Source organism: Camellia sinensis, chromosome 5 (genome assembly GCF_055761805.1).
Source record: "Camellia sinensis isolate YWXY chromosome 5, ASM5576180v1, whole genome shotgun sequence".
In the NCBI taxonomy this organism is placed as follows: domain Eukaryota; kingdom Viridiplantae; phylum Streptophyta; class Magnoliopsida; order Ericales; family Theaceae; genus Camellia; species Camellia sinensis.
In genome coordinates this window covers 69,043,638-69,070,858 of record NC_138965.1, presented here as the reverse complement: position 1 = coordinate 69,070,858, position 27,221 = coordinate 69,043,638, and the positions used below count along the sequence as shown (strand labels likewise).

At 33.1% G+C, this 27,221-nt stretch overlaps 1 protein-coding gene and 1 long non-coding RNA gene across 3 annotated transcripts; one reads left to right on the top strand and one right to left on the bottom strand.

Moving 5' to 3' along the window:
• The first annotated feature begins 357 nt into the window (after positions 1-357).
• LOC114290846 (uncharacterized) lies at positions 358-15,515 on the top strand. Of its 2 annotated transcripts, none has more exons than XR_014329606.1 (6): positions 358-3,776; positions 10,714-11,014; positions 11,368-11,431; positions 12,042-12,280; positions 14,502-14,554; positions 14,996-15,515. It is a non-coding gene; the product is annotated as an uncharacterized LOC114290846 (long non-coding RNA). The 2 variants fall into 2 exon arrangements; XR_014329607.1 differs by lacking the exon at positions 358-3,776 and adding an exon at positions 9,714-9,898.
• LOC114290861 (uncharacterized) lies at positions 7,465-8,855 on the bottom strand. Its single transcript, XM_082868100.1, has 2 exons — positions 8,141-8,855; positions 7,465-8,030 (listed from the first exon to the last, which is right to left on the bottom strand). Exons 1-2 carry the CDS (start codon positions 8,853-8,855, stop codon positions 7,465-7,467), a joined length of 1,281 nt encoding a protein of 426 aa, XP_082724226.1.
• Positions 15,516-27,221: the final 11,706 nt, after the last annotated feature.

Here is a 27,221-nt window from a genome sequence, read left to right as displayed (position 1 = left end):
GTGTCCGAGTAAAAAAACTATGGGATGACCCAGATCAGGAAGAGAGGACTGTGAATTTGAATCTGGATGGGTATGGCTTACATGAGTTGAAGAAGGCTAGCATTGAATTTTAAAGAGTTTGATTCGTTTTCTGATTCTTTTTGCTTGTGAGGGATTTAAATTATGTATGCTTCTAGAGAAGAAAGTTAACAAAGATGGTTGTACATGACAATTGGTTTCATTTGAGTGTAGTTTAGTTGGTCAAATTTTTAAACAATATTCAGGCAATCATGAATTTTGAGGGCTTTTTTCCTTTTACAATTGTAGTTGCAAAGCCCTCAAATTTCATGATTGCCTGAATATTATAAGAGAATTACATTGTTTAAAAATTTGATCAACTAAACTACACTCAAATGAAACCAATTGTCATCTTTGTTAACTTTTTTTCTTTAGAAGCATACATAATTTAAGGGGTTGTTTGGGATGATCTAAATAAATGTACTTTTTGACTTTTTATGAAATATGAGTTCGGTTTGAAGTGATGTGGTAGAGAAGTGATGTGACTTAAATATGATAGTGACTTTTTGGCTTTTTTAGGGGATGCCGAACCTAGCCTAAATCTCTCACAAGCAAAAAAAATCAGAAAATGAAATCAAACTCTTTAAGATTCAATGCTAGTCTTTTTCAACTCATGTAAGCCATACCTATCTAGATCCAAATTCGTAGTCCTCTCTGTTCTTGATCTGGATCATCCCATAGTTTTTTTTCTCGGACACGGAATCTTCTGTCTCCCAAAACCTGTGTCCCCAATACCCTTCCAGCCGCACAATGGTGCTTCAAGATTTTTGTATTTTGAAATTTTTACTGCATCGTGCAATTGAGACTGATGTTCACTAACCCAGTATTTTGAATCGTTACAGTAGCTAATGGCAGAGGTCAGCTTCTTCTCATTCCTTTCCTCTTCATTCATTTCCACAAGTTGAGGTTGAGACATAGATGAAACAGAGCCATTTGTGGGTTTGTATGATGAGTTTGAATTTGAGGGCTTCATGGATGAGAGAGAGAGAGGGACGTAAAGATTCAAAAAGATGTTGCTCTCTAATATGCTGTGTACGTTTTGGTGGTTTAAGTAAAGCTTGGAATTAATTTTTGCTTCTTTAATTTTGATCCTTCAAGGCTATAAATACATATGTTTCTATGTATACAAGCTTCCTTGCCAAAATGGGTTGGGGTCAAAGCTTTTCAATAGGACATACATAACTTACCATGAGAGAGAAAGAGAATGGCCATGATAGTAGGACTTTCCTAATTGGCTTGCTTTGTAACTTCCTACTTTGGGAAAGGGAATAAAGAGTTTTCACAATAATGTAGAAAACTACAAATTCAATCAATTGAGTTATTTAAATTGGCTAGAATATTTGCACTTCACTAAGAGGTCAAGGGTTAAGTTCTCGCTCACCAAACTAAAAGGCTATAGCTTTCCATGTAACAAAAATAATAAATAATAGCAATAATAATACAAATTCTAGACAGGGCTGAGTTTAGGCTATAGGTCAAACCCATCTTGAAAGAGTGCCTGTAGCTCCTGTGTATTGTTGGGTCCGTCTAGACTCTTCTTGTCCAGTTCTCCAGTGAGTAAGGACTTCTATGGTCGTGCCCAAAGAGGATTCATATATGTTGGTTGCCCCCTCATATCCATTTTATCTAGCAAAAAGGAATCCTTATAGCTCACTAGCAACGAACCCAGATTACAACCTCCGATGTAATGAGAGAGAGTAGCCACTTGTATTGACCCCCATGCTTTCCCTTCATAATTGAAATGGGGATGAAGCATTCTGTTTTATCAAACTGAGGCGCTATTTTCTTCCTACCTTGTTAAAACACAAAGGTTCTATGTTTCACTATTTTAAGCTGGGCAAAAATTGATGGTGTAAAAAATTGACACCAAAAACTAAAAACTTTGGAATCTGAATATCTATATAACAATACAATACATATATGCCTTGCCAAAATGACTAATAAAAATCTAACCCCTTTGTCGGGGAGATTTCTGGTCTCAAATCTATGTATACATACAATTTAAGAATCAAATAACCTTACAATTCATCACGAGAACTTCCCTTAGATGAAGCAGACTTGGGTTGTTGATATTCAAGGAGGTATCTTGTAGCCAACGATGCATGAAATGCAGCACCATATGGAAGTACATCTTCATTTACAGTGAAGTACGGAGAGTGCCCCAGTTCAAGCTGGCCCTGAGTCTCATTTTGCATTCCAACCCTGTAGAAGTATCTTGGGCCCTGCTTGTTTGGAGAGTTAGAGGAGGGATTGGGATTGGGATTGGTAGTGAGGTGGGACCCACTAATATTGTGTTTGTTTTGAGAGATGGAGAGGGGATTGATAGTGAGCTTTGGATTAGGATGTGCCTCCTCAAGAGGATTCGGATGGGCTTCCAGGACTTGGTATTAGAAAAATAGTCTAGCGGACTAGAAATTTTTTATTTTTATTTATTTTTTATTTTATTTTTTACATGTTGGACATTTTTTTTTAACATTAATGTTTAATTTTTTGTATTTTTTTGTTATTCATTATTTTATTTGTTTTATTTTTTTCTAGAAAGTTTTTATTTTATTTTTATTTTTTTAAAATTTTTTACATGTTGGACATTTTTTTTAAAACATTAATGTTTAATGTTTTTGTATTTTTTTTATTTGCTTTATTATTTTATATTTATTTTATATAAAAATAATTTAACAATTCTTACACTAACAACTATTATCAAAACAAGCACAATTTTACTTAATCCTCTCACTATCAATCCCTTCCACTCTACCTCTGAAAACAAAAGGGGCCTTGGGCCCACCTCTGCAAAAACGAGAAGTCTTCTGCCTCCATCAATGTTTGCATCTCTAAATTGTTTTTCTCGCCCAGCATGCCCCTTGCACTACAACAAAGCTGGGTTTTTATGGCTTCACATCAAAGACATGCAGTAAATGTAAGCCGTGGTTTCTCACTTTTACGACTTACTTTTTTGGCATGTTGTAAATAACTTCCCAAGCACGACATGTCTATTGTGTATGTCGTTAATGTTAATAATGTATTTTTTTACGACTTGCAATGTTAGCCGTAAATTATGAAACTTTCTATGCTAGTGTACACGATACGCGTACACTAGCTGTTAAAAATATTAAACATTTCACGGCGCACAAAAAGCTTGCCATTAAAAATTACACTTTTCACGGTACAAAATGTCAGCCGTTTAAAATATTACACTTTTCACGACACGCAATTACTGTCACGAAAGGTAATATAAAAAAAAAAAAAAGCGCCAAATGAAAATTGATTAGCGCCAAAACAAAAAAATACGAAACTTTCCACCAAAAATATTAAAATTAAAAATTTAGAAGTAATAAATTTTCATCTCTATGTAAAGACTATCTCGCTCCATCTTCATCCCTCATCACCACCGACCTCTACTCACCTACCCTAAATCTCTCTCACTCACTCACTGATTGACCTTTCTCTCCCTCTCCTCCAACCCTCTTCACTGACCTCATAGCTAGCTTACACCCCAACAATTTTGGTTTCTCTAATCGCTGCTTTGGTTGCCCCTGGTGAGTGGAAAAAGAGGGAAGCGACGATATAATGAAACAAAAGGATGAGAGAGTAAAGATTAGAAGGCGGTGTGTTTAGGGTTACAAAGGAGGCCATGGTAGAAGAAGAACGATGATGGAAGTGGAGGAGACTCTCCCCCTGTTTTCACAAACAGTCAACTCTCCCTCTCCATCCTTCCCCAGGTATTTATCCCTCCAATTGTCTTCATATTTATTTGCTTTAGATTGCTTGAGATTTGTTGAAATTGCCTATTTTTTTAAAAAAAATTTCCTCGGTTGCTTCTTTTAATTGCTTCAGATTTGTTGATTTATAGCATAATTTTTGTTGAAATTTTTGTTCAAAATTGGTGAAACAATTTCTGTTTAAATAAAAAAAAAAAAAATTTGTTTTAAACAATCTATTTCTGTAAACAAATTTCTGCTTTATATTTGTATCCTTTCGTTTTTGTTTTTTTAATGGATTTAAAACTAATATGGGTGAGAGTATTTTGGTATTTTTGATGGTTTCTTATTAATTTTGATGGGTTTATGATTAATTTTGTTTGGTTTAATTGATGTAAATCCTTTTAAACTCTAGATTTATTTTTAGTGGGTTTATGATTTTTTTGTGCTAGTTTTGAATGCTGAGTTCTTAGTTGCAGGAATCGTGCAACTACGATTTCACGATTCCTAGAAAGAAACGTGTAAAAATCGCGTTTCTGTGGAGAGGGAAACGCGATTCAGTCTAAGATGGGATCGTAAAGGGGGGAGAGAGAGAGAGAGAGAAACCCTAACCTTCGACGTCGACATGAGAGGAGAAAGGGCTTCGATCATCTTCGTCACTCTCTCGATCGTCTTCGTCTTCGTCTTCGTCACTCTCTCTGTGCTTCTCTCTCTCTCTCTCTTCGTCTCCGCTTCTCTCCCTCTTCATCTCTGTTCGTTGTTGTCTTCATTCTCCCTCTTCGTCTAGATCATATATCATATATAATATATGTAATTTATCATATATTATATATGTAATAAAAAAATATTTAATTATTATTTCTTAAAATATCATATATAATAATAATTTTTATAAATTATTATTTCTTAACTTTTTAACATATAATAAATAAAATAAATCATCCAACTATTTAAAAGAAATCTAATTAAACCATATATAATAAAAAAAATTTTTTGTGCTAGTTTTGAATGCTGAGTTCTTAGTTGCAGGAATCGTGCAACTACGATTTCACGATTCCTAGAAAGAAACGTGTAAAAATCGCGTTTCTGTGGAGAGGGAAACGCGATTCAGTTTAAGATGGGATCGTAAAGGGGGGAGAGAGAGAGAGAGAGAAACCCTAACCTTCGACGTCGACATGAGAGGAGAAAGGGCTTCGATCATCTTCGTCACTCTCTCGATCGTCTTCGTCTTCGTCACTCTCTCTGTGCTTCTCTCTCTCTCTCTTCGTCTCCGCTTCTCTCCCTCTTCATCTCTGTTCGTTGTTGTCTTCATTCTCCCTCTTCGTCTAGATCATATATCATATATAATATATGTAATTTATGATATATTATATATGTAATAAAAAAATATTTAATTATTATTTCTTAAAATATCATATATAATAATAATTTTTATAAATTATTATTGCTTAACTTTTTAACATATAATAAATAAAATAAATCATCCAACTATTTAAAAGAAATCTAATTAAACCATATATAATAAAAAAAATTATAAAGTAAAATATCTAATTTTTCTTTTTATTTATTTTAACATAATTTATTATTCCTTATATATTATAATTTTTTATTTATAATATATATCAATTAAAAATAAAAAAAATAATTTAACAATAATAAATTATTTAAAAAATATAATAAATAAATAAAATAATTAATGTATATTAAAATAAAAATATTTATAAAAAAATTTCTAATGTGCATTAAAATATATATATATATATATTGCCGCTTTCCGAGACGCTCCCAACCTAAGAAACTTCTACCGGCTCACGATTACCCGCTCCCGCCCCCGCTCCCGCTTCGTGCAACTAAAGCTGAGTTCAATCTTTTATATTGGCCCTTTTGGTATTCTGTTTTCTAGATGCCAAGTCTTTACAATCTAAGATATTCAGGAGCAAACAATGAAATATTAGTAGGACTTTTGAGAGCTTTAAGTGGGTCACGGTCCCTTTTCCGCCCCCGGTTCTGCCTTTGTACATGCTATTGCTGGAAAAGGAGAGTTGGAGAGGCAGAGAGGCCTCCATATATGTCAAAATTAGTGAAAGATAAGATGTGTTTGCCTCAAGGCATCAGTAGAGGGGCTATTTATAGATATTTTCACTTTTGGCTTTGGTTGATGAATTGGTGACACTTGTTTTATGTTTATTAAAGTGCTGTAATCTTTTTCCCATCTGGCATCCCCGTGGTGCCTTCCAGTCACTAGCATTACCCTCTTATTCCCCCTAGATGATTAGCTCCTTGAAGCCCCTAGATCGATCCCACGGCATAACATGGAACAGTGTTTTTAAAGGCTCAAGGCGCACTAAGGCGCTGAAGGTCTCTCGGGGCCTAGGCGCAAGGCGCAAGGCGAGGCGCGGGCTTTATTGAAATATGGCGCACAGTCTTAGTAAAAAATAAAAAAATTAACATAGACTAATCAATCATAGTACTAAGACAATTTTTTAAAAAATAAAAAAGTAATCAAGATTTAAGACAAAATATAAAATAATTCTCAAAGCCATGAAAGTGCATATTAAATAACATTTCAAACATCCAAAAATATAAACATTAACACTAAACATCCAAAACATTAATATCCAACAAATACTAATATATGTTTTAACACTTAAAAACATCAACATCAAAAGAAAGGATAGGTTAGGTCGGTCAGTCAATCATCATCCTCAACATCAATGGCAAGCAAATTATCATTTTCTTCTCCATCAGTTGATTTGTATCCCTCAACATCTTCCTCCTCTGTGTCATCTAAGCCCGCTTCCTCTTCATCTATTAATTGAAGTGGAGTTAATGTTGATGATTTAGCTATCCTTGGTTGTGCTTTTGAGCGTGAACTTGTTGCTCTACTTGCATGGCTACTTTCTTCTACTCCAGAAGCTCTAGCAATAGTGGCCCACGTCAAGCCATCATCGTCATCAAACACAGGCTCATTATCTTCATCTGATTCTCCATCCATCCTCCCAAGCAACCACTCATTGCTTTCATCAATATTTTGCAAAACTATGGGATCAAGAGTGTTGCGCATGTCATACCTAAATCTCAATGTTCTATTGTATTTGACACACACTAAATCATTGAGACGTCGTTCCAATTTATTTTTTTTCTTGCTATGAAGCTGCAAGTATTAAAAAGATATTAAATTCTATATAATGAGAATAAAAAATATTTGAATTGAACAAAAAATTAGTTAGAATGTTGAATACTTACATGTTCGAATACACTCCAATTTCGTTCACAACCCGATGAACTGCCTGTTAGGCCAAGGACTTTTATGGCAAAAGTTTGCAAGTTTGGAGTATAAGAACCATATGATGCCCACCAATCAGCTGCGATAATCCACTAGTTAGAAATAACTGTTACCAAGTATTGAGTTTTACTAAAAGTATTACTAAAAATAAACTCTATGAATCTATAATATATTACCTGGTGCTCTTGTATTTCTTTGCCTAATCGCAACAGACTTGCCAAAAAGACTCTCAGCCTTCATATAAATACTCATCTCATTAGTGATCAAATCTTGAACATTGACATCCGGGACCAACCTTTGCATGCATTCATAAAACCCATTCATTACTTCATCATCTCTTTGCACCTCTAACGCTTTTGGGTAAAAGAATTCTGGGTTAAGAAAATGCGCAGCTGCATGTAAAGGCCAATGCAATTGGACATCTCATCTTTTGTCGATGATTTCGAAGATTTCATTATACTTCTCTTCTTTATGATCAAATAAACTTGCAATGCATTCTTTTCCCCTATCCATTGCCTCATAAATGTATCCCATGGGAGGTTTCTTCTTGGTATCAACCAATCTAAGCACTTTGACAAGAGGACCCGAGACCTTAAGGGCAAACACAACAGTATTCCAAAATGAAGGCATCAACAAAGTTTGTGCCATTCTTTTACCTTGTGGCTCCTTTGCCCATTTGCTTGAGGTCCACTCTTTGGAGGTCACCATCTTTCTCAAATTGTTTTTTTGTTCATGCATTCTAGACAAAGTAAAAAAGGCGGTTGCAAATTTAGTTTTTGCAGGCTTGATCAAATTCTTCAAATTTGTATAGCGCCTCATCATGTTTAGCAACGTAGGCCGATTGTAAATGTAGCCATGTACTGCAATACCCCTTTCAAATGTCTTTTTTAGTCTAGGTATCTTGAAAATGTCTTCTAACATCAAGTCCAAACAATGAGCAGCACATGGTGTCCAATACAAGTGTTCATACTTAGCTTCCAAAAACCTCCCTATAATGTAACAATAACGAAGAATTATTATTTTCAAGTTTTTAAATTTTAAATACAAAACAAACTATGAATAAACAATTTTGATGTAAGGAATGAGAGAATATTCTTACCCGCCAACACATTAGCTGCAGCACTATCAGTGATAACTTGCACCACATTCTTTTTTCCAACTTTCTCCACAAACTTGTCTAGTAATTCAAATAGCTTTTGCCCATCATTTGAATAGCTAGAAGCATCAACCGACTCAACAAACATGGTTCCTCTTGGACTATTAACTAAAAAGTTAATCAATGTCCTTCCTCTCTTATCAGTCCAACCATCAGCCATTATGGAACACCTGTATTTTGCACAATCCTCTTTATGATACTTCATCAAATCTTCAGTATGTTTCACTTCTTTTTTGAGTTGGGTAACCCGCACTTCATGGTAAGTCGGTGGCTTCATACCAGGATCATATTGGCCAATGGCTTCAATCATTGGTCCAAAACTCTCATAATTTACTGCATTAAAAGGGATACCAGCATCATACATCCACCTTGCAAATCTTTGTAGTGCCTGAGCTCTCATTTCTTTTTTGTAAGGGTCATTTGCATCAATTTTGGTTTGTTTTCCTTTTGCTTGGTCTCTTCGATTTTTCACCACTGATTCAGGATTGGGTGTGAAGTAAACATCCATAGGCCGTTTTCTCTTTGGCATTTTTGATTTTGATTTGGATTTGGATGAACCTTGGCTACTACTTGTCAACTTGCGGTGTTCATTGACATTGATCTCAACGACATCTTCATCTTCCATGTCCATGTCATCAAAATCAGGCAACATGTTCATTTCTTCTTTTTGTGTCTTTTTTTTTACATGAACTCTTTAATCTCCTCTTACATGAGAAGGATGCTTCGAACAAGCAGTGACATTCCTATAACCTCTCGCAAGGTGTTGTTTCACCCGATAAACACCTCCATTTGATACTTTACCACAAAAATTACACTCGAACTTGTTTAAATTATTCTCCTCTACCAAATGGGCATATTGACACGCTGGATCTTTTCTATTACTTTCCGATGATGTCATTTTCTACACAACAAATTTAATAAATGGAAAATAATTTCAGTGTAATGTAAGTGTGATTAATTGTGTAATGTAATGGAGAATTACACATTAGCACATAGACAGTGTATTAATTGATGGAAAATTAATTAATAAAATGTAATAGAAAATAATGTAATGGAAAATTACACTCAGTGAGTGTAATGTAATGTAATGGAAAATAATGTAATGTAATGTGTGAATTTAAAAAATAATTAATGTAATGTAATTTAATGTGTCAATTAAATTTAGAAAATAATGTAATGTAAACAGAGACCAAAGGCATAATGTAATGTGTAATGTGTAATGTGTTTATTTATTTTTTAGAATGTAATGTGTTTAATTAATGGAAAATTATTTTTTTAATGTAATGTAATGTGTTTATTAAATTTAGAAAATAGTGTAATCTGTTTTTATTTTTGTTTAAATTATTCTATTTATTTATTTATTATTTTTTCTTTAACAGAGACTCAAAGGCATAATAAATAAATAAATAAAAAAAAAAACAAAACAAAACACAACAGAGTAGAGCAGAATCAGCGAAAGAGAGAGACAACCGAAGTCAAAGAAGCCGAAAGAGAAGAAAAAAAAAAAAAAAACAACACAGACCTGGAAGTCGAGAGAGGAAGACGACACACACCTGGAGGTCGAGAGAGGAAGACGAAGTCGAAGCCCAGCCAGTCCAAGTCGAAGTCGTAGCGCAGCCAGTCCGAATTGAAGTCGAGTGAGGAAGTCGAAGTCGAATTGAAGTCAAGAGAGGAAGTCGAATCGAAGTCGACACAGATTAGGTTAGGGATTTCGTTTCAGTCTTATTTCATTTCAGTCGAAGTCGTATTGTATATAAGTTGTAATCCTCTGTGTTAGAGCCATTCGAACGCACACCACCACAGCCGTTAGATCAAAATTAGGGCGTAAATCATCAACCGCGCCTAGGCGCGAGCTTTGCGCTTCTCGCGCCTGCTTCCAGTCGCACCTAAGGCGCGCGACTTCTTCAACGCGCCTCGTCTGGTACCAGCTCAGGCGCACATGCTGCGACTTGATGCGCCTTGCGCCTAGGCGCGCCTTTCACAACACTGACATGGAAAATGGCTTCCTAGTGCTTGCACCTACCTCTTTGATGGACCGTACTAATAAAATTGTCAATTTGTCTAAGGTTCCATTTCATCTTTGGGTTGAATTTGCATCACTGACCTAGGTGATCATCTGTTGGCTGTACTAGAACTTGTTATAAGTAGTTGCCTTGTTAAGGTAATGCCTGTGAGGTCGCAATATTAAATTATTTCTTAAATGAGTGCACTTTGTTTTGATCATATTAGATGAAATGATACTTGGTTATGAGCAACCATTTATTTTGGAATTCTGGTGCTGTAATAAACTTTAGGCCAAGTTTGGCTAACAAAAAAAAGTGCACTTATTTCATCTTTTTATCTTTTTTGAGTCACATCAATCAACATCTTCTCTCTATTTTTTCTACACATAATACAAAAAAAGTCAAAAAGTACACTTATTTAGTCTTCCCAAACTTGGCCTTAGTTTAATGTTATTATGATGACTATCTACCATAAAGAAAAAACTAATCTGGTGAATATCGTGTTTTTTAAAGGTTCGTTACAATGAGAATCTTCCTATGGTGCTTCATGGCATAACCTGCACATTTCCTGGTGGGAAGAAGATTGGAATTGTTGGGCGTACTGGAAATGGTAAATCTACATTGATCCAGGCATTGTTCAGATTGATTGAGCCTGTAGAAGGCAGAATTATTATAGACAATATTGATATTTCAACAATTGGTCTTCATCCGTAGCCGTCTAAGTATTATACCCCAAGATCCAAACTTATTTGACGGGACCATTAGGGGCAACCTTGATCCCCTCCACGAGCACTCAGATCAAGAAATTTGGTAGGTCAAACTCAAGTTGCTTACTCTTTTTGTCTTCATTTTTCTCAGTTTTGAAAAAGAAAATCTTAAACTATAACAGTTCGACCAAGTGAAGTCCATAAAATGAACTGTTAGAAGAAATATCCCAGATATTGTGGATAGCCACAGCTATTTTAAATTGTTCTGAAATCATAAGTGATCCCATTTTTTGTAATATGAATTCCTCAGTTCCTTCTATAAATTCTTGCCAAAAATTTGTTGTTAAAGTTTGGCTTTCCAGTGTTTATTCCCAAACTTTTTTGCCAGTTTAATGTATGGGCATGTTATGATTTCCAGAAAGACTCACCTTCCTAGTGATTGTATTTTGATTTGGATCAGGCACTTGAGAAGTCTCAACTAGGGGATATTGTTCGCCGAAAAGAGAAAAAGCTAGATACACCAGGTCTAAGAAACATGGACACGGACACGTGACACGACACGAATACGACACGGACACGCCGACACGTTAATTTTAAAAAAATGCAGGACACGACACGTGGAGGACACACATGAAATATATAATTTTATATATTTATTATATGTTATATATATGAATATATCATTCAAAGATAATAAAAAATGCAATATAGCACTAATTCCTATAAATTTATATGGTTTTTGTTTTATTATTGTATCTTAAGTTGTTTTGTTCAAACTTATAATTAGTTTCACATATGTATAATCAATAGACAAATGTGTTTAAACAATTGACACGTGTGTCCTCCAAGTGTCCAAAGAGTGTCCGGGTTTTTAAAAATATTTGAAAAATAGGACACGTTTTGAAGAGTATCGGACACGTGTCCTAAGAGTGTCCAAAGAGTGTCGGTGTCCGACACGGACACGACACGGATACGCCACCTTCTTAAAAGTGTCCGTGTTTCTTAGCACAAGGTATTTGCACTAAATATTTGAGCATTAAATTTAAGCTTTATTATTAATATTACATCTGGAAGCTTTCCTTACGGCATTTGTCTAAGACCAGTCGATAAATTGTGTTTGTCTGAAATTCGTAGTTCTAGAGAATGGAGATAATTGGAGTGTGGGCAGCGGCAACTTGTTTCCCTGGGCCGGGCTTCACTAAAACAGGCAAAAATTTTGGTTCTTGATGAAGCCACTGCTTCAGTTGATTCAACTACAGATAATCTTATCCAGAAGATCATCCAAACAGAGTTTAGGGACTGCACTGTGTGCACTATTGCTCATCGTATCCCAACTGTTATTTACAGCAATCTAGTTCTGGTCCTCAGCGATGGTGCGTACACTAATACTTTCCATTTCTTCTTCCATTTGGTGGACATAAGTGTTGTTGCAATCTGTAGAACTTTTTCCTAAGAATTTTAGTATAATCTGCATTTGGTAATGTTATTAATTTTCACAGAGTATTCAAAAAATTGTCATTTCTTTTTCTTTTAAACTTTTGACAAGATAAATTAAATGAGTAAAAGGCCCTAGAAGAGAAAGCCGCCCTTGTAGATCTGTAGGAACAATATCAACACCCACAACTCTTTAGATATCTTACGATGAATAATTCCCTGACTCTGCATCTTCTTTTTCACTAGTAACACCAACTAAGCACAATGTCGCTTGCATTGAATCAAATTTTCCAAGATTCATCAATTTTTTTTGTTCTTGAAATGATGGAAACTCAAGGAGATTATGGTATACAAGAGTATATCTATTCTTGATCCTCAGGATATGCAGGTGAATATGTATCTTGATTAAGAGTTAACTTTTAGAATGTAAATAAGGGTTTGAGAGAGTTGTTGGTCTTCGAAGTCAAAGTCTTAGGTTTGATATTTTACATTGTAAAAATATTAGAGTTTTGCTTCTCATTTCTCAACTTGAGTATGATGGTATGGCAAGCATTATCTAAAAATGATTCTCTCTCTTTGGCTCACGGTAATTGCTGGAAGCTGAATGAAGGCTGTTGCTTCTTGATCCTTTTGTGACTTGTCCCATCAAATTTATTAACATAATGTTTCTACAACTCCAAGGTTGTTTGTACAGTCGATCTTTATTTTTATTTTCATCTCTCTGTGAAGTATGCTGAGTATCAAAGTCACTTATAGGTCATATTCCATTACGGTTCTGTTTTCATTTTTCTTTTTGCTTTTCACTTCTATGAATTTATGCATTTGAAATATCCAGAATTTATTAGATTTGGAATCCATTGATGCCAAGTTTTAACTGGTAATCTTTCTTATAGAACATCAAAACTTGAGTTTAATATTTTGGAATTTGTTTTAGAACAATTTCTCAGTTTTTTATCACTTAATTCCCAGTGAAATTTTAGTCTATGTAGTGTTTCTGCTGCACGCCAACAGAAAGCTCATGAAACTTAGTTTTGCAGGTCAAGTGACAGAGTTTGATAGTCCAGCAAGGTTATTAGATGACAAGTCTTCCGTGTTTCTTAAGTTGGTGTTAGAGTACCCATCTAGATCAACTAGCTGCTCTTTGCATAACCATTTAGCCTTGTTTTATAGATGGAATCCTTCACAAATAGCTTGGTTCTTTCTTTCCTTTGATCACTTGAATTTCTAAATTCAAGGGCATATTTGGTTTCTATTTTAGTCAACCAACACTTCACCCCTCAAGAATTCAAGTTTCTTTTTCATCAAAAATTGAGTATATATATATTTATTTATTTATTTATTTGTCAGTATGTATTTCTGGGTAATATGAAGTGTATTGGGTGAGAATTAGCTTCTTGTTGTAGTAGATGTATTGGTTAAATTATCAATTTTAGTGCTAAATCTGATTCGTTGGCCATTTCTGTTGTTGTTTGTTATGTTTAGCCATTTGTTTTATTTGGGTACTTGGGACTTAATTTGTTTATAAAATACTCTCTTTGGTTTATTTTTCTGTCACTAGTTTGCTTTTTTAGGTGTGCTATTGATGTGTAAGTAATGGGTTTGTGACATTCATTTCAAAGGTTGTTTCTTGTAGCGATTGATTTATCTTAATCTATTATGGTTTAATGGTAAGGGAGGGTGATAACAGCTGACTATTTGCAAAAAATTTGTGCTCTAGGCAGTAATGTTAATGTCTGCCCTTTTTTGTAAAAGTGAAGTTGAATTTAGCAACCATGTTCTGTTACTGTGCTCTAAGTCTGAGCTACTAAAGTGGTGGGGTTTTCAGTGGGCAACTCCAGATTCACTTTAGGGTGTGCGCTCCAATGGTGGTCTGGAGTGAAGTGAAGCTAAGTAAATTGGAAATGAAAGTTTAGGTTAAGTAAAGAGTGCTAGATATGTATATAAATACTGTCATTACTGTATTACTTGTGACTTGATTTTTGGGTTTGCCTTTCATTAATTATGTCATTGGTAATGGTCAATCTACTTTTCATTTGTAATTTAATTTTTAATCTCAGTTTATGCTGCCAAAAAAATCCTCTCAATTTTTTTATCAATTTTTTTTTGTCTCACAACAATTCCTTTCAAGTTGAACAACTTGTCATTCTTGTTGAATTGCAGCATAAGCTCTGCTAGTTGAGGAACATAGTGGCCTGTTTGGAAGCAAATAAAAAGTAAGTATCAGCACTCCTCAACTCTTAATCTTTAATTGTTTTCCACTTGTTACAGAGTGAAATGCTTTCTGGATTTGTTCTTGAAAATATAGCTTTGGCGGCACTTAACATTTTCATTTTATTTATTTAATATATAACATTTTCAGTCCATGAATAGTTATAGTTAGTACTCAGTTTTCTTGTTTCAAATATTTGAGCTGTGATTGGACTAGTAGTGATGCTACGAATATATTTTGATCCTCTCATTTAGACAAAGAAAGTAAAATCCTCTCATTTGTCAGCTATCTTGTTTTGTAATCCCCTTCTGTTGCAATATTAGCTCTTTGGTTTGATACTGATCTTCACCGACATAGTCCTATCATTTGTGTTTCTACAGTTTTTTATTACAACACTTTATAAATGTGGTGTTTCCATTTGTGTTTCTTGTACTCATTCTCACAGATTGTGAGACTTCCAAATCAAGCTGCCAAGTTTTTTAAAGTGGACGTTGAGGTGAGCCTCTTCTTTGTTCCTTAGGCTGCCCCTTGAGGGGATGATATTTCGACATGGCCCGTAATAAGACAAAAGGCCTCTCAGCAGCGGTTTTGAATATAAGTATAGTTTTTAGATGGTTTAGCACTTCAGGAATTTTTTTTTTTTTTTTTTTTTTGAACGTTTTGGACGGTTTTGAACTAAGGATAGTTTTTGATGTCTAGAAACATTAGTTTTGGATGGTTTGGAATGAATAGATAGTTTTTGGATGATCAAAAGTTATGGATAGTTTTTTTTTTTTTTTTGGATATTTGAAACAATATTTTAGTAGTTGATTGTAAAACTTGTTCGTAAAACTTGTTTGTAATGTTTTCTTATATTGTATAGGTGAAATAAAACATGTTGAATTTTTTATTTTTTATTTTTTATTTTTTATTTTTTAAATATACACATTCTACGGCATGCAAAAAATGTCGTGAAATTTGGATTATTTACGAAAGGCAAAATAGGTCATTGTATTAAATATTCAATGAATAGCAATGAACGTCGTGATTTGTCCCTTTAATTAACAACATGCAATAGTAAAAAAGTCAAACACGACACACAAGTTCCTCTATTAAAAGTTTTTAACGGCATGCTAAAGTGAATGACTTTTCATGACTGGTCATAATACGACGTTACTTTGTGTCTCATAGAATTGTATTCACGACATGTATTTGGTATCGTAAAAATCTTTTTTTTGTAGTGGCCTAAGTTCTCAAACCAAGATATTTGGTTCACACATTAGTGCCTATGTTATGTTTTCAGAGTTAAAAGGTTTTTTAATTTTCCACAAAAATTAAATAGCAACTCTTTTAATAAGAATTGATCTATTTTGATAATTTATGAGATAAACGATTAGTTACCATTATAGATGACGTGATTCACATTCGATGTGGGATTTAGAGTTTGGTATAATGTGTGAAAACACACCTAATACCCAAAAAGACACGGTATTCACACTAGGAGAGAGACTGGCGAAATTTCAGTTGAGGATATTGTATCATATTTTAAATTTTGGCTTTAGTAAATGAAATCTTTTTTGGTTTGTCTTTTATACAATAAAACCTGTGACCCTTGTAATGATCTCTAACAATTCCAATTAACATTATTCGTGCTTTCAATGAAAAAATGAATTAGGATATTAATTGTGATTTCATGCATATTGTTAAGGGCGTTTAAGTTTACGTTATAATTTTCACTTTGTATTTTAAAACATTGAAAACTGTAAACAAAATTTTTTATTTTGTTTTATTTTCAAAAACTTATAAATAGTTTACTAAAATTTTGAAATCATTCATTCTTCTATGTGTCGCTCATAACTGCCACTAGCCTCCACCACCTCTAGACACCATCATTGGTGACCTCAACTACCTTCAACCACCACCTTCTGTCACCACCACCTCCAGTGGCCGACAAACATCTCTGGTCACCACCTCTAGCGGTCGACCCTAACTGTTAATAATCATAGTCAACCGCCTTTTCACTTGTTTTCAAAACATTTAAAAAAAGAAAAAAAAAAAAAGAAAGAAAGAAAAAGAGGTGTATTAAACATGTTTGTTTCCTTATTTTTTATCAAAAAAACTAAAAATAAATACATTTAATACTTTTTGTAATAAAAAAAAAAAGAAGTGAATTTTAAATATTATCAAACAACACTTCAATATTTTATGACTTTTTTTAAAAAAATAAAAAAAAAAATTGACCAATTTAATATTTACGACAATGGTTTGCTGTATTAGGTGGATTGGAATGGCTGCAACATGATTTGAAAGTGTTGTCAAGATATAGATTAAGGTAAGAAGATTTATTAGTTAAAGTAGACTTGAGTGAAGACAGTGAACTAATCACACAGCATACATCAAATGATGTATGTGAAATTATAAAATAATATTAATTTAGCATTTTTTTTTTTTTTTTTTATTTTGATAAACCGAAGATATGTATAAACTAGATGAGAATTTTTGAGTTACATAATCGAGGGTAATTTTGTAAAATGCGCACTCCCTCAATAGTATGACTTGCTCCATTCGCCAAATTATTTCCTTCCCCAACTTGCAAAGGAAGAACCTACAGTCACAAACCAGATTTCAAAGATGTTGATGTGAACTTATACCTTTCTCAAGCAAAATCTGCAAAGCTAGAGCATCAGTTTGAACAGTTAACTTGGAAATTTTTAGATCTAATGCAAGCTTCAAACCATCTCTCATGGCCCACTGTTCAGCTTCTAACCATCTCCGATAAATCTCTGGAAACTCATAATCCAATTTCCTTGGCTGTTCCTAATAATTCCACCACCCAAGGCTTTTCCCAGATGACCTTTAACTGCACCATCAATGTTGAGTTTAAAAAGAGATGCTCTATTTGGTTGGGAGATTCAGAAAAAGATTTCGAATGGAAAGGAAAAGATGTGTGAAACTATGTGAAATATCGATATATTTTATTCACATTTCACTTACATTTTCTCTTTTTCTTTTCAAATTTCTTCCTAAATTTTCGAACCGAACACAGGGAAAGGGATTTGAGGTGGAGAAACAAAAAAGAATTGCGGGCTTTTCAAATGAACCAGCAACACCAGGAATAGGACTGCCCAAATAACAAAAAGTCTTTAAAATTCCATTTTAAACACTGCGCATATAAGAAAACATTTCTAAATTTCCATTTTCAAACTTTAAAAGTGTCCAATGTGTACAGTTCCGATAGGGCAGTGAAGATAGGAGGTAAGACTCCATCAAACTTGGTGAGCTTGATCAATATAAAATCCCCACAAATAGTTGGTCACACAATATTATAATGATGATGACATGTAATTAATATATATATATATATATATTAAAGGGAAACAAAAAAAGGCTCAAAATTTTAAAAACAATTTTTGATTTTTTTTCTTTTATTTTTTTTTAGAGTAATTACAAATCAGTGCAATTGTAAAAAAAGAAAAAAAGAAAAAAAAAGAATTACAAATTAATGTTAAATTTATAAATTTTAATAATTAAAAGCATAATTATTTCCATATACTTGTAATTACATTTTTTTTTTTATATTACACTGAATTATAATTTTTCCTTTTTATTTTACTTATTAGATCTAGTTAATCAAGATAACTTTAAAAGTAAAATATTTGGGAAAAAAAAATAAAAAAATAAAAATCAATAAATACAAAAAAATAAAAATAAAACCCTCAAATAGTCAAAGTTTTAACATTAAATATTCAAACTTTTGGTGAATTTACAAATATGCTTGTTGGTTCCCAAGCTATTGCTTTAATTTATCAAATTTATTATAAATGTATGAAGGCTAATCTTAATGCTCATGCTTTAATCAAAAGTTCAAAAAATAAAACCTTACTTATTCAAAGTAATACTTCTGAAGTTAATGTTGACGTTCCTATACCCATAGTCTGGAGTGAAGTAACTCTCTCAAAAAATTGATTAACTGTAAATGAAAATTATACTCACAAAATTCAACATGATATTAACGATTTAAATCATATTCAACAATATAGGGATGGTTCAGTGAAAATAAGTTTTAATCATCTACGTTTATAACATGACTCTCATTAGTCTTCACGAAATAGTCAATCTTCTCAAGTCAATGACAAATATGAAACTTTTAGTAATCTTTATTTACTCAAAAAGATAGACATCTTTTAGAATCACATAGTAAATTATAAGAATAGATACCTTCTCAACATCTCAGATGATGATGAGTCTCAAATATCTCCGACTCAAACAAACTTTGAAGTCAACCCCCTAGTTAATCCACAGCTATTAACTATTTACACCGACTACACACCTAATCTAAATAAACTATATAAAGAATTTAAATCTAAAGAAAATAAGTCTAAATGAGATACCTATAGATCTACACATACTAAAACACAAATGCTTAAATCATGGTATACGTTTATTTTAGAATATTGAACTGAAATCCAATTTTTTGATTATCACAAATAAATACTATAACAAAAACTAAATGAAAAACTTCTACTAGTACTTCTATTTCTTCTAGTCATCCTCCTCTTGAAACGATTTTAATTGAACATAAGGATCAACTATTAATGCTTTGCCTTTTAAAATATCTGGTGATGAAATTGAAATTAAGAAAGTTATTGAACAAAATAATTATACTAATCAATGTTTAAAAACTATTAGTAGACAATTAGATAAAATTGAAACAACCTTTGATGATTATTCAAATAGCCACACTTCCACTAGTAAAACTATAGAAAAGCCGCTTATCAATTTACCTAGTGACCGCCGTAAACTTAGTTTAGTCACACAAGATACTCATACAGTTGACACAATTGAAGAAATATTTAACAAAATTGCCACATCTTCTAAACCTTCCAAGGAAAAAGGTATATTAGTTATCACTCAACAACCTATTCTCGATGCTAATAATGAGTCATCCACCTCCTTTGATGATGAAATAAGATTAATCGAAAAATAATTTCAGTCTACTAATCTTAATAGGATAGTACACCACAAGATTAATCCTACTAGTCTTACCAAAAATTGGTATACTAAATCCACTCCACCATAATCAATTTTCCGTTTTTGCTAAAAAAAAATTATATGAATGGAATATTGATGGTCTTCGTGAAAATCAAATCCTCCAAAAGTTAAATCACATGTCTATGGTCGCTAATAGTTATCTTAGTAATTATCCTGATTATACTCAATCTAAAATAGTCTCCCTTCTTACTTCCTATTTTACCAGAATGCTTAAATCATGGTGGGACAAGTATCTCACTTCTGGCATACGTGATGCTATTCAACATGCTATTCAAATTGATGATAATGAATTTCCCATCTTTGATGAAGAAATATGGATGAGTAAACCTGATGGAATAAATACTTTAATATTTACTATAGTCAAACATTTTATAGGAACACCTAGTAATATTCATTCTAGAAACATGATCAACTTAGTAATTTAACATGTAAAACATTAAGTGACTTTTGTTGGTATAAGGATGTCTTTACATCTAGAGTCATACTCCAAGATGATTGTACTAAATCATTTTGGAAAGAAAAATTCATTAATGGCTTACCCAATCTTTTTGCTCATTAAATCAGAGATGTCGTTAGTCAACCTAAATGAATAATTGAATATGATAATTTAACGTATGGTGATATAATTAGTACAATTCAAAAACAATGATTAAAAATGTGTATAGATATGAAGCTTAGTCAAAAAGCTGCTAAAGATAAACACAAATCTAAAGTATGAGTTAGGTAACTTCTACGAACAGTACAGTCTACCTTTTGTAACACCATCGCGTCGAAGACATCATAAAAACAAGAAATCCAAATCTCCATACAAATATAATAATAAAAAATATTCACCTAATAAATATTATGATAAACCCAATAAAAATCAACTCAAAATATTATGATAAACCCAAGAAGTATCATAAGAAAAATACGAACTTTAATCAAAAGTCAAAATCAACTCAAAATATTACCTGCTACAATTGTGGTAAAAAGGGGTTATTATTCTAATAAATGTAAAGTTAAAGAAAAACTTAATCAATTACAAATTACTAAAGAAAATCAAAGTAAAATATTTGAAATATTCAAGTTAGCTAATACTAGGGATCAATCTAGTAACTTATCTAGCGATAGTAACCCATCTATCAATAATGACCCATCTAGTGATACTTATAACTATTATTCTCCTAGTAATAATACTGATAATGACCAAATAGAATTAGGATGTGACACCAGTTGTAAACAAGTTAATGTCCTTAGTAAATTACAACAAGAAGAAGATTCATTACTTGAATTAATTAGTAAGTTAGACAATCTTGAATTAAAAAGAAAATATACTAATAAATTAAAATCTTTATTAATTAACAAAGAAAGTAAACCTTCTACAAATGAACCAATTATTAGTCTAACGACTACTTTAGAAAGATTTAGAAAAGATAAACATAAAGAAGTAACTCTGCACAAATTACAAAATGAAATTAATCAAGTTAAATTAACTATTAAAGAATTAAAAATTAAAGATAAATCTTTAGAAGACGAAATTTATATTACAAATCAACAAAAATCTTAATGATTTTGAAAGTAAAACTAATACATCTTCTGATGAATCTAGTAATACCCCAAATCATGTAATTTTTGACAATCATTCCAATAAATCTAACAATGAAGCAAACAATCAAGAAAAATAACCGATTAAACACAATTAATAAAATAAATATCCAGAAATGGCATTCAAAAATAAAACTAGTAATAACTGATTATGAAATGGAAGTCATAGCCTTAATTGATGCAAGCACTGATCTTAATTGTATTCAAGAAGGCTTAATCCCTACTAAATACTATCATAAAACAAGTGAACAATTAAGCTCGGTAAATGGCAATCAAATGCGTATTAAATATAAATTATCTAAAGTTCATATTTGTCAAAACAATATTTGTTTTAAAACATCATTTGTTCTAGTACAAAATATGACTGATCAAGTCATTTTAGGTGTCCCATTTATTTATTTATTATACCCATTCACTACTAATAATCATGATATTACAACCCAAGCCTTTGGTCAAAAAGTAATTTTCAAATTCTTAGCTCCTCTAGAAATAAAAGAATTAAACCAGTTAAAAGATTACTCACTTTCTCAATCAATCAATATATTAAACCAAAAAAACTAAACAGTTACAATTTCTCAGAGAAGAAGTCAAACATAAAATAATTGAATCTCAATTAACTAAACACATTCTTATTGAAAAAATTGAAAATTTTAAAAATCATTTAGAGAAAACTGTTTGTTTTACTCTTCCCAGTACTTTTTGGTATAGGAAAAAACATGTAGACACTCTTTCCTATGTCAAAGACTTTAATGAAAAACACATTCCTACTAAATCCAGACCAATTCAAATGAACGTTGAATTAATGAAAATGTACAAAAAAGAAATTAATGATTTACTCAAAAACAAAATCACTAGTAAAAGTAATGGCTCGTTTGGGATAAACTAAAAAAGTTAAAAAGTTATTAAAAAACTAAGAAGTCTATACTATTCAAGGGCCAAATTTCGATCCTCTTGGGCCAATTTTCCAGAAAACATCTCAAAACTCATAGTTTAACATGATTCCAAAGCTCAATTGTAAAATCAAAGCCCAAGGGTGTTTCAAACAACTCAATTTCAAACCAATTTTCAAGAATATGAAAAATATGCAAACATGCATGAACTTAAACCATTTCAAAGCTTCAATTTGATGCTCTAGTGAGCCAATTGTTTCCAAAACAAGATGAAATCATGGACTTAAGCTTAATTATGAACATGCATGTGACAATTTGCCATGAAAACAACTAGGGGTGAGCATGGTCCGGATTGGACCGGATTGGGGTAAAACCAGGACCAATCCGTTATCTACGGTTCCGGAAAAATTGGAACCAATCCAATCCATTTAAATCATGGAACCAATCCGAACCAATCCATTTAAACACGGATTGGATCGGTTTAGGACCACGGATTCACATAATTAAATAACAAAAAAATATATATATAACACTTTAATTTCATAAAAACATAAACATAGCATTATATTAGTTTCACAATAGCAACATGTTTTTTTATAATAGCGATATATTGTTTTAGAATTTAAACGACCATAAGAAAACTGGTTTTACCATAAGAATTTAGACCATTATAAATTAAAAGTAAAAACTAACAAACAAAAGTAATAAAAGAAAATATTATACGGGTTTAGGTTTGAGTTTAAGTTTTATATAGAATAAGAGAAGATACTATAGAGGAAGATGTATAATAAAAATATAGACTATTTGTATACGGTCTGGATCGGTTCCAATCCGGAACCATGAGGTTCAATCCGGAACCAATCCGTGGAGTACGGATTTTTAATTCTTCAATCCAGAACCGAACCACGAATTCAAAAAACCAATCCAAACCTATCGGATTGGACTGGACTGGATCGGATTACGGATTTCACGGATTCCTTGCTCAGCCCTAAAAACAACTTAAAATTCATCAATACAACCATGCATGCATGAATTAAGTTATAATTCAACATGTGAAGCTATTTCATGACTTAATCCACTAAATTTGACATGAATCATGTAAGAACAAGTTCAATTCACAAACAAGAGGGTAATTACACTACCTTAGGTCTTGGATGCAAGATATACAAGCTCAAATATGCACTCAATCCTTCAATTCCTTCAAATTTCCAAGCAAAATTCAAGATGAAGCTAAGTTCCTCTACCTCTCTCTCTCAGTCGGTTTTGTGTCTCTCAAATGGCTGATGAAAAGTGTTAAGGCTCACATATGTGAATCAACTAAAGGCTCATGAAAGTCCACTAAGTGGCAAAATGGCAATTAAGTCCAACTAATGCAGTTTAGCTTAATTTAATCTAGTTTAATCATACCAAATCACATTTTAACTAAATATGCCATAAAATCACATTAATTCTAAGGATCACAAATCATCAATCAATTTCAGATTCGGCCGCCGATAAGGCCTTCAATTCGCAATTTAAATACAAAGGCATGAACAGATAATCAAACAGTCAACAGATAGACATACAATTAAACAGATATACTTAATCAATTCAGTTCCAGATTTCAGTCAATCAGTTCAGTACTTCAATCAATTCAGTTACCAATCATAATCGGTCTTAGTTTAGCAGTAATCAGTGGTTAATCGGTAAACAGTGACGAGGGTTGTTACAATAAATCAAGGAACAAGATTGCTAGGTTCAATGATAAAGGATGTTAGATGCCTAGATGATACACATCTCAGTCTAGGTGATGCACACCTCGGCCTAGGTGATGCACATCTCGGCCAAGGTGCTAGGGTGAAGGTGGAGGGGAACTAGAATGGTTCCAAGATGATCCTAAGTGTTGATGCACAACGGCCTAGGTGTAAGAGGTTCAAAGGTGTAACCTAGGCATAAGATAACAAAGATAGGTAGCCTATGTTCAACACACAAAGCAAGGAACAAAGCATGCACATAACACTTAGGCGAAACATAATAACACAAAACCAGACATGAACCTTTACTTAGGCAAAACAAATAAAAGTCTGCAGATGCAAGCTTAACAACGCAAAATCATGTAAATTCATATGAGCATGACTAAGGCAAGAATGAGGGTTGTTTTATTTACCCAATCAGTTAACATAAGAGTCAATTTCCTATATTGTTTCTTTTTATGTCCAAATACAAAGTCCCTTGGATATTCAAATGGCAATATAGTATTTCTAAAGACATAGTCATTCGACAACATTTTGTCAAATGGTGAGACGCATTCAAACACCATCACATTATTGAATAAGTCAAACAAGAATTCCCAGTCAGCATCGCTGTTCCTACAATCCCAAAGATTAAGTCTTCACTTCAGAACTCAACTGCTCTCGTCACTCAAGGAAGCCCATTTCCCGTTACAACAGTCAGACTTGGAAGCCCAACATCTAGCTCTAGGCCTTCCAAACCGAAATCATCCAAGTCCAAGCCCAAGTTAACCACCCGTGATGAACTTATTCAAATGGCAAAGTTATTAATGGCCCAAGCAAAGTCACAAATTGAAGATGAAGCTTAGGACGAATTAGCCTCCTCTGAAGCCTCAACTAGCCACGATCTATATAGTTCACAATTCCAAGATGCTCAGGACCCATATGCCTAAATCACTCATTAGATTATATATATATATATATATATAAGCTTCAATTAATCCTCTACTTTTGAGAAAAGCTTCTTATATATATATATATATATATATTCAGGCAGTACCCATGTGCCTTCACATGCTACTTTTCAGTTAGATTCTCTTGTCAGATGACTATGCAATTACACTGTAACGGCCTCAAAATATAACCATAGATATGACCCATAAGCATATATAAATGACAACATACATTAGAGTAAACAGGTTCTTCATTACATTAAGTTAATGATACAAAAGAGTTCAACACAAATAAATGCCCTTCGGGCTTACACCTTTCCAAGTCTTGACTTGGTTATAATAAAAGTGAGACTGGCCCTTACAATTAAAGCCCTAGGCTATACAAAATATAAGAAAACAAGAAGTTCTTGCTTCTCGCGTATCCCTCCAATGTTATTGCCTTGGTGGAAGCACCCCATCATTTCCTGAAAATGTTTTTCCCAAATAGGGTGAGCTACAGCCCAGTAGGAATAATCTAACACAATATATAGGATTTAACAAAGATATAGAAGCAATAAGCATAAACAATGCTAGGGAGAAAACGTTCACATTTCAAGTAGTTATCAATTGTCAAATCCATATTCCATTTCGTTCTTTTTCCTTCAATTCATTTCAATGCATGAGTCAACTTCATTATTATTCAATAATCCAAATGAGATTACAACTCAATGGTTCAACATTTTCACAATCAACACATAAACACTTCCAATTGCCATTTCACGGATATTTCGTCCGCGGGATCGGCACCCATGTATAATTTCGGGACTTTCACCCAGGATACTTCGGCCAACTTAATTATAATGGAGTCTATTTTCTTTCTCCTCCCAATCAATGGAGCATATCCCCTTTTCACTCCCAAATATTTATACATATACAATGCATTCTCAACATAATCATATTCAATGATAATCAACCATGGACTAGTTTCAATTCACTTAATTCACATGCAATTTCTACAACAATCGAAGCTATCCTCCATCGATAGCCGAATACAAATATTTCTAAATAGATATAAAATCTCAAGACAGATAATTTAATCAAAATTTCCAAAGATGAGACATATCATCTATTTGATTTCACCATCTATCTCCATACTTGTCCAATTCCATGCTTACAATATCAATTTCATTTATTTATACAAATTAAATATAATACTCATTCTAGGGCAAATCTCCATTTTTTCCCAAATCTTAACCAAGTACCAAAATCAACTATTTTGACACAACAAGACTTCATTTTCAAACCCCATGTTCTTTTATTTCATTTCTACCAAAACCCCTCTTTTTAATTTCAGCCAAACCCTAGGTTTGTGTTCAAAATACCCCCAAACACATCATTGTTACACAACCACAAAGTACCTAAGTTAAAAACCATAACAAAGTGTAGAAAAATCCCTACCTTGAAGAGAAAAGACAAGCCAAGCAAAGATGGAACCCCAAAAATGCCAAAATCCAACTTTAATCGGGTTAAGGAGAAGATCTTTAGGAGCTCTATCTTTTTAATAAAGGCTCAAGGGTGTAGAGATCAAAAGATCTAGGTCAAAATGTAGAGAGAATGTGAGTTTTAGAGAAAGAGTGGCACTCAACTTTAGGGTTTTGGGTGAAAAGATAAGAAAAAGTGATGCAAAAAGTGCTTTTCGCGATCTGATATATGTGCAGTCCACTTGAGCGGAAGGTTTCACGCTCGAGCGTCAGACGCAAAGATTTGATCCGCTTGAGCACAAGAAGAGACCCGCTTGAGCGCGGAATACACACATCAAGCATTTATGCAGGCAGCAGACAACCCGCTCGAGCGTAGAAAACACCCTTCCAGTATTTTGTAGATGTGTAAAGTACTGAGTGTTTGCAAACCCCGCTCGAGCGCAAGAAAGCCCGCTCGAGCGGAAGACCAAAATTCTGGGTAACAACATTCTAAAATAACTAGCAACCAACATGTTCCAAATATGCCCAACACATTCCAAAACTCAAACTCAAAGAGTAAAAAGGAAAAGAGACACAAATAACAACATCAAACCACGAGGCCCGAGTCCAGAACACAACAAAAGTCAGGTCAAAACTCGGAATCTCTATACACGCCTCGTCAACTTTTTCACTAAAAGAAATTAATAGTGATTAATATTGGAAAAAGTCACAGTTGATGAATAGTAAAAAAAAGAGTCTATTTTACTATTCATTATTCACAAATAAAGTAACAGACAACACCCATATGCATCAGTCATTTCGTCAATCATCCAAAGCAGTAGACAACACCCATATGCCTTCACATGCTACTTTTCAGTCAGATTCTCTTATCAGATCACATGCAGCACAGTCATTGGCTGTGTCTATAAAAGATATCCTTGGCCACAAAGAAAAGAAAAGGAAAAGAAGGAGAGAACTCATCGAATTCTGAAATATCCTTTCAACCTGTAGAAAATATTTTATTTTGTAATATGTATTCTGAAGTTATTATTTCAAGTTGCT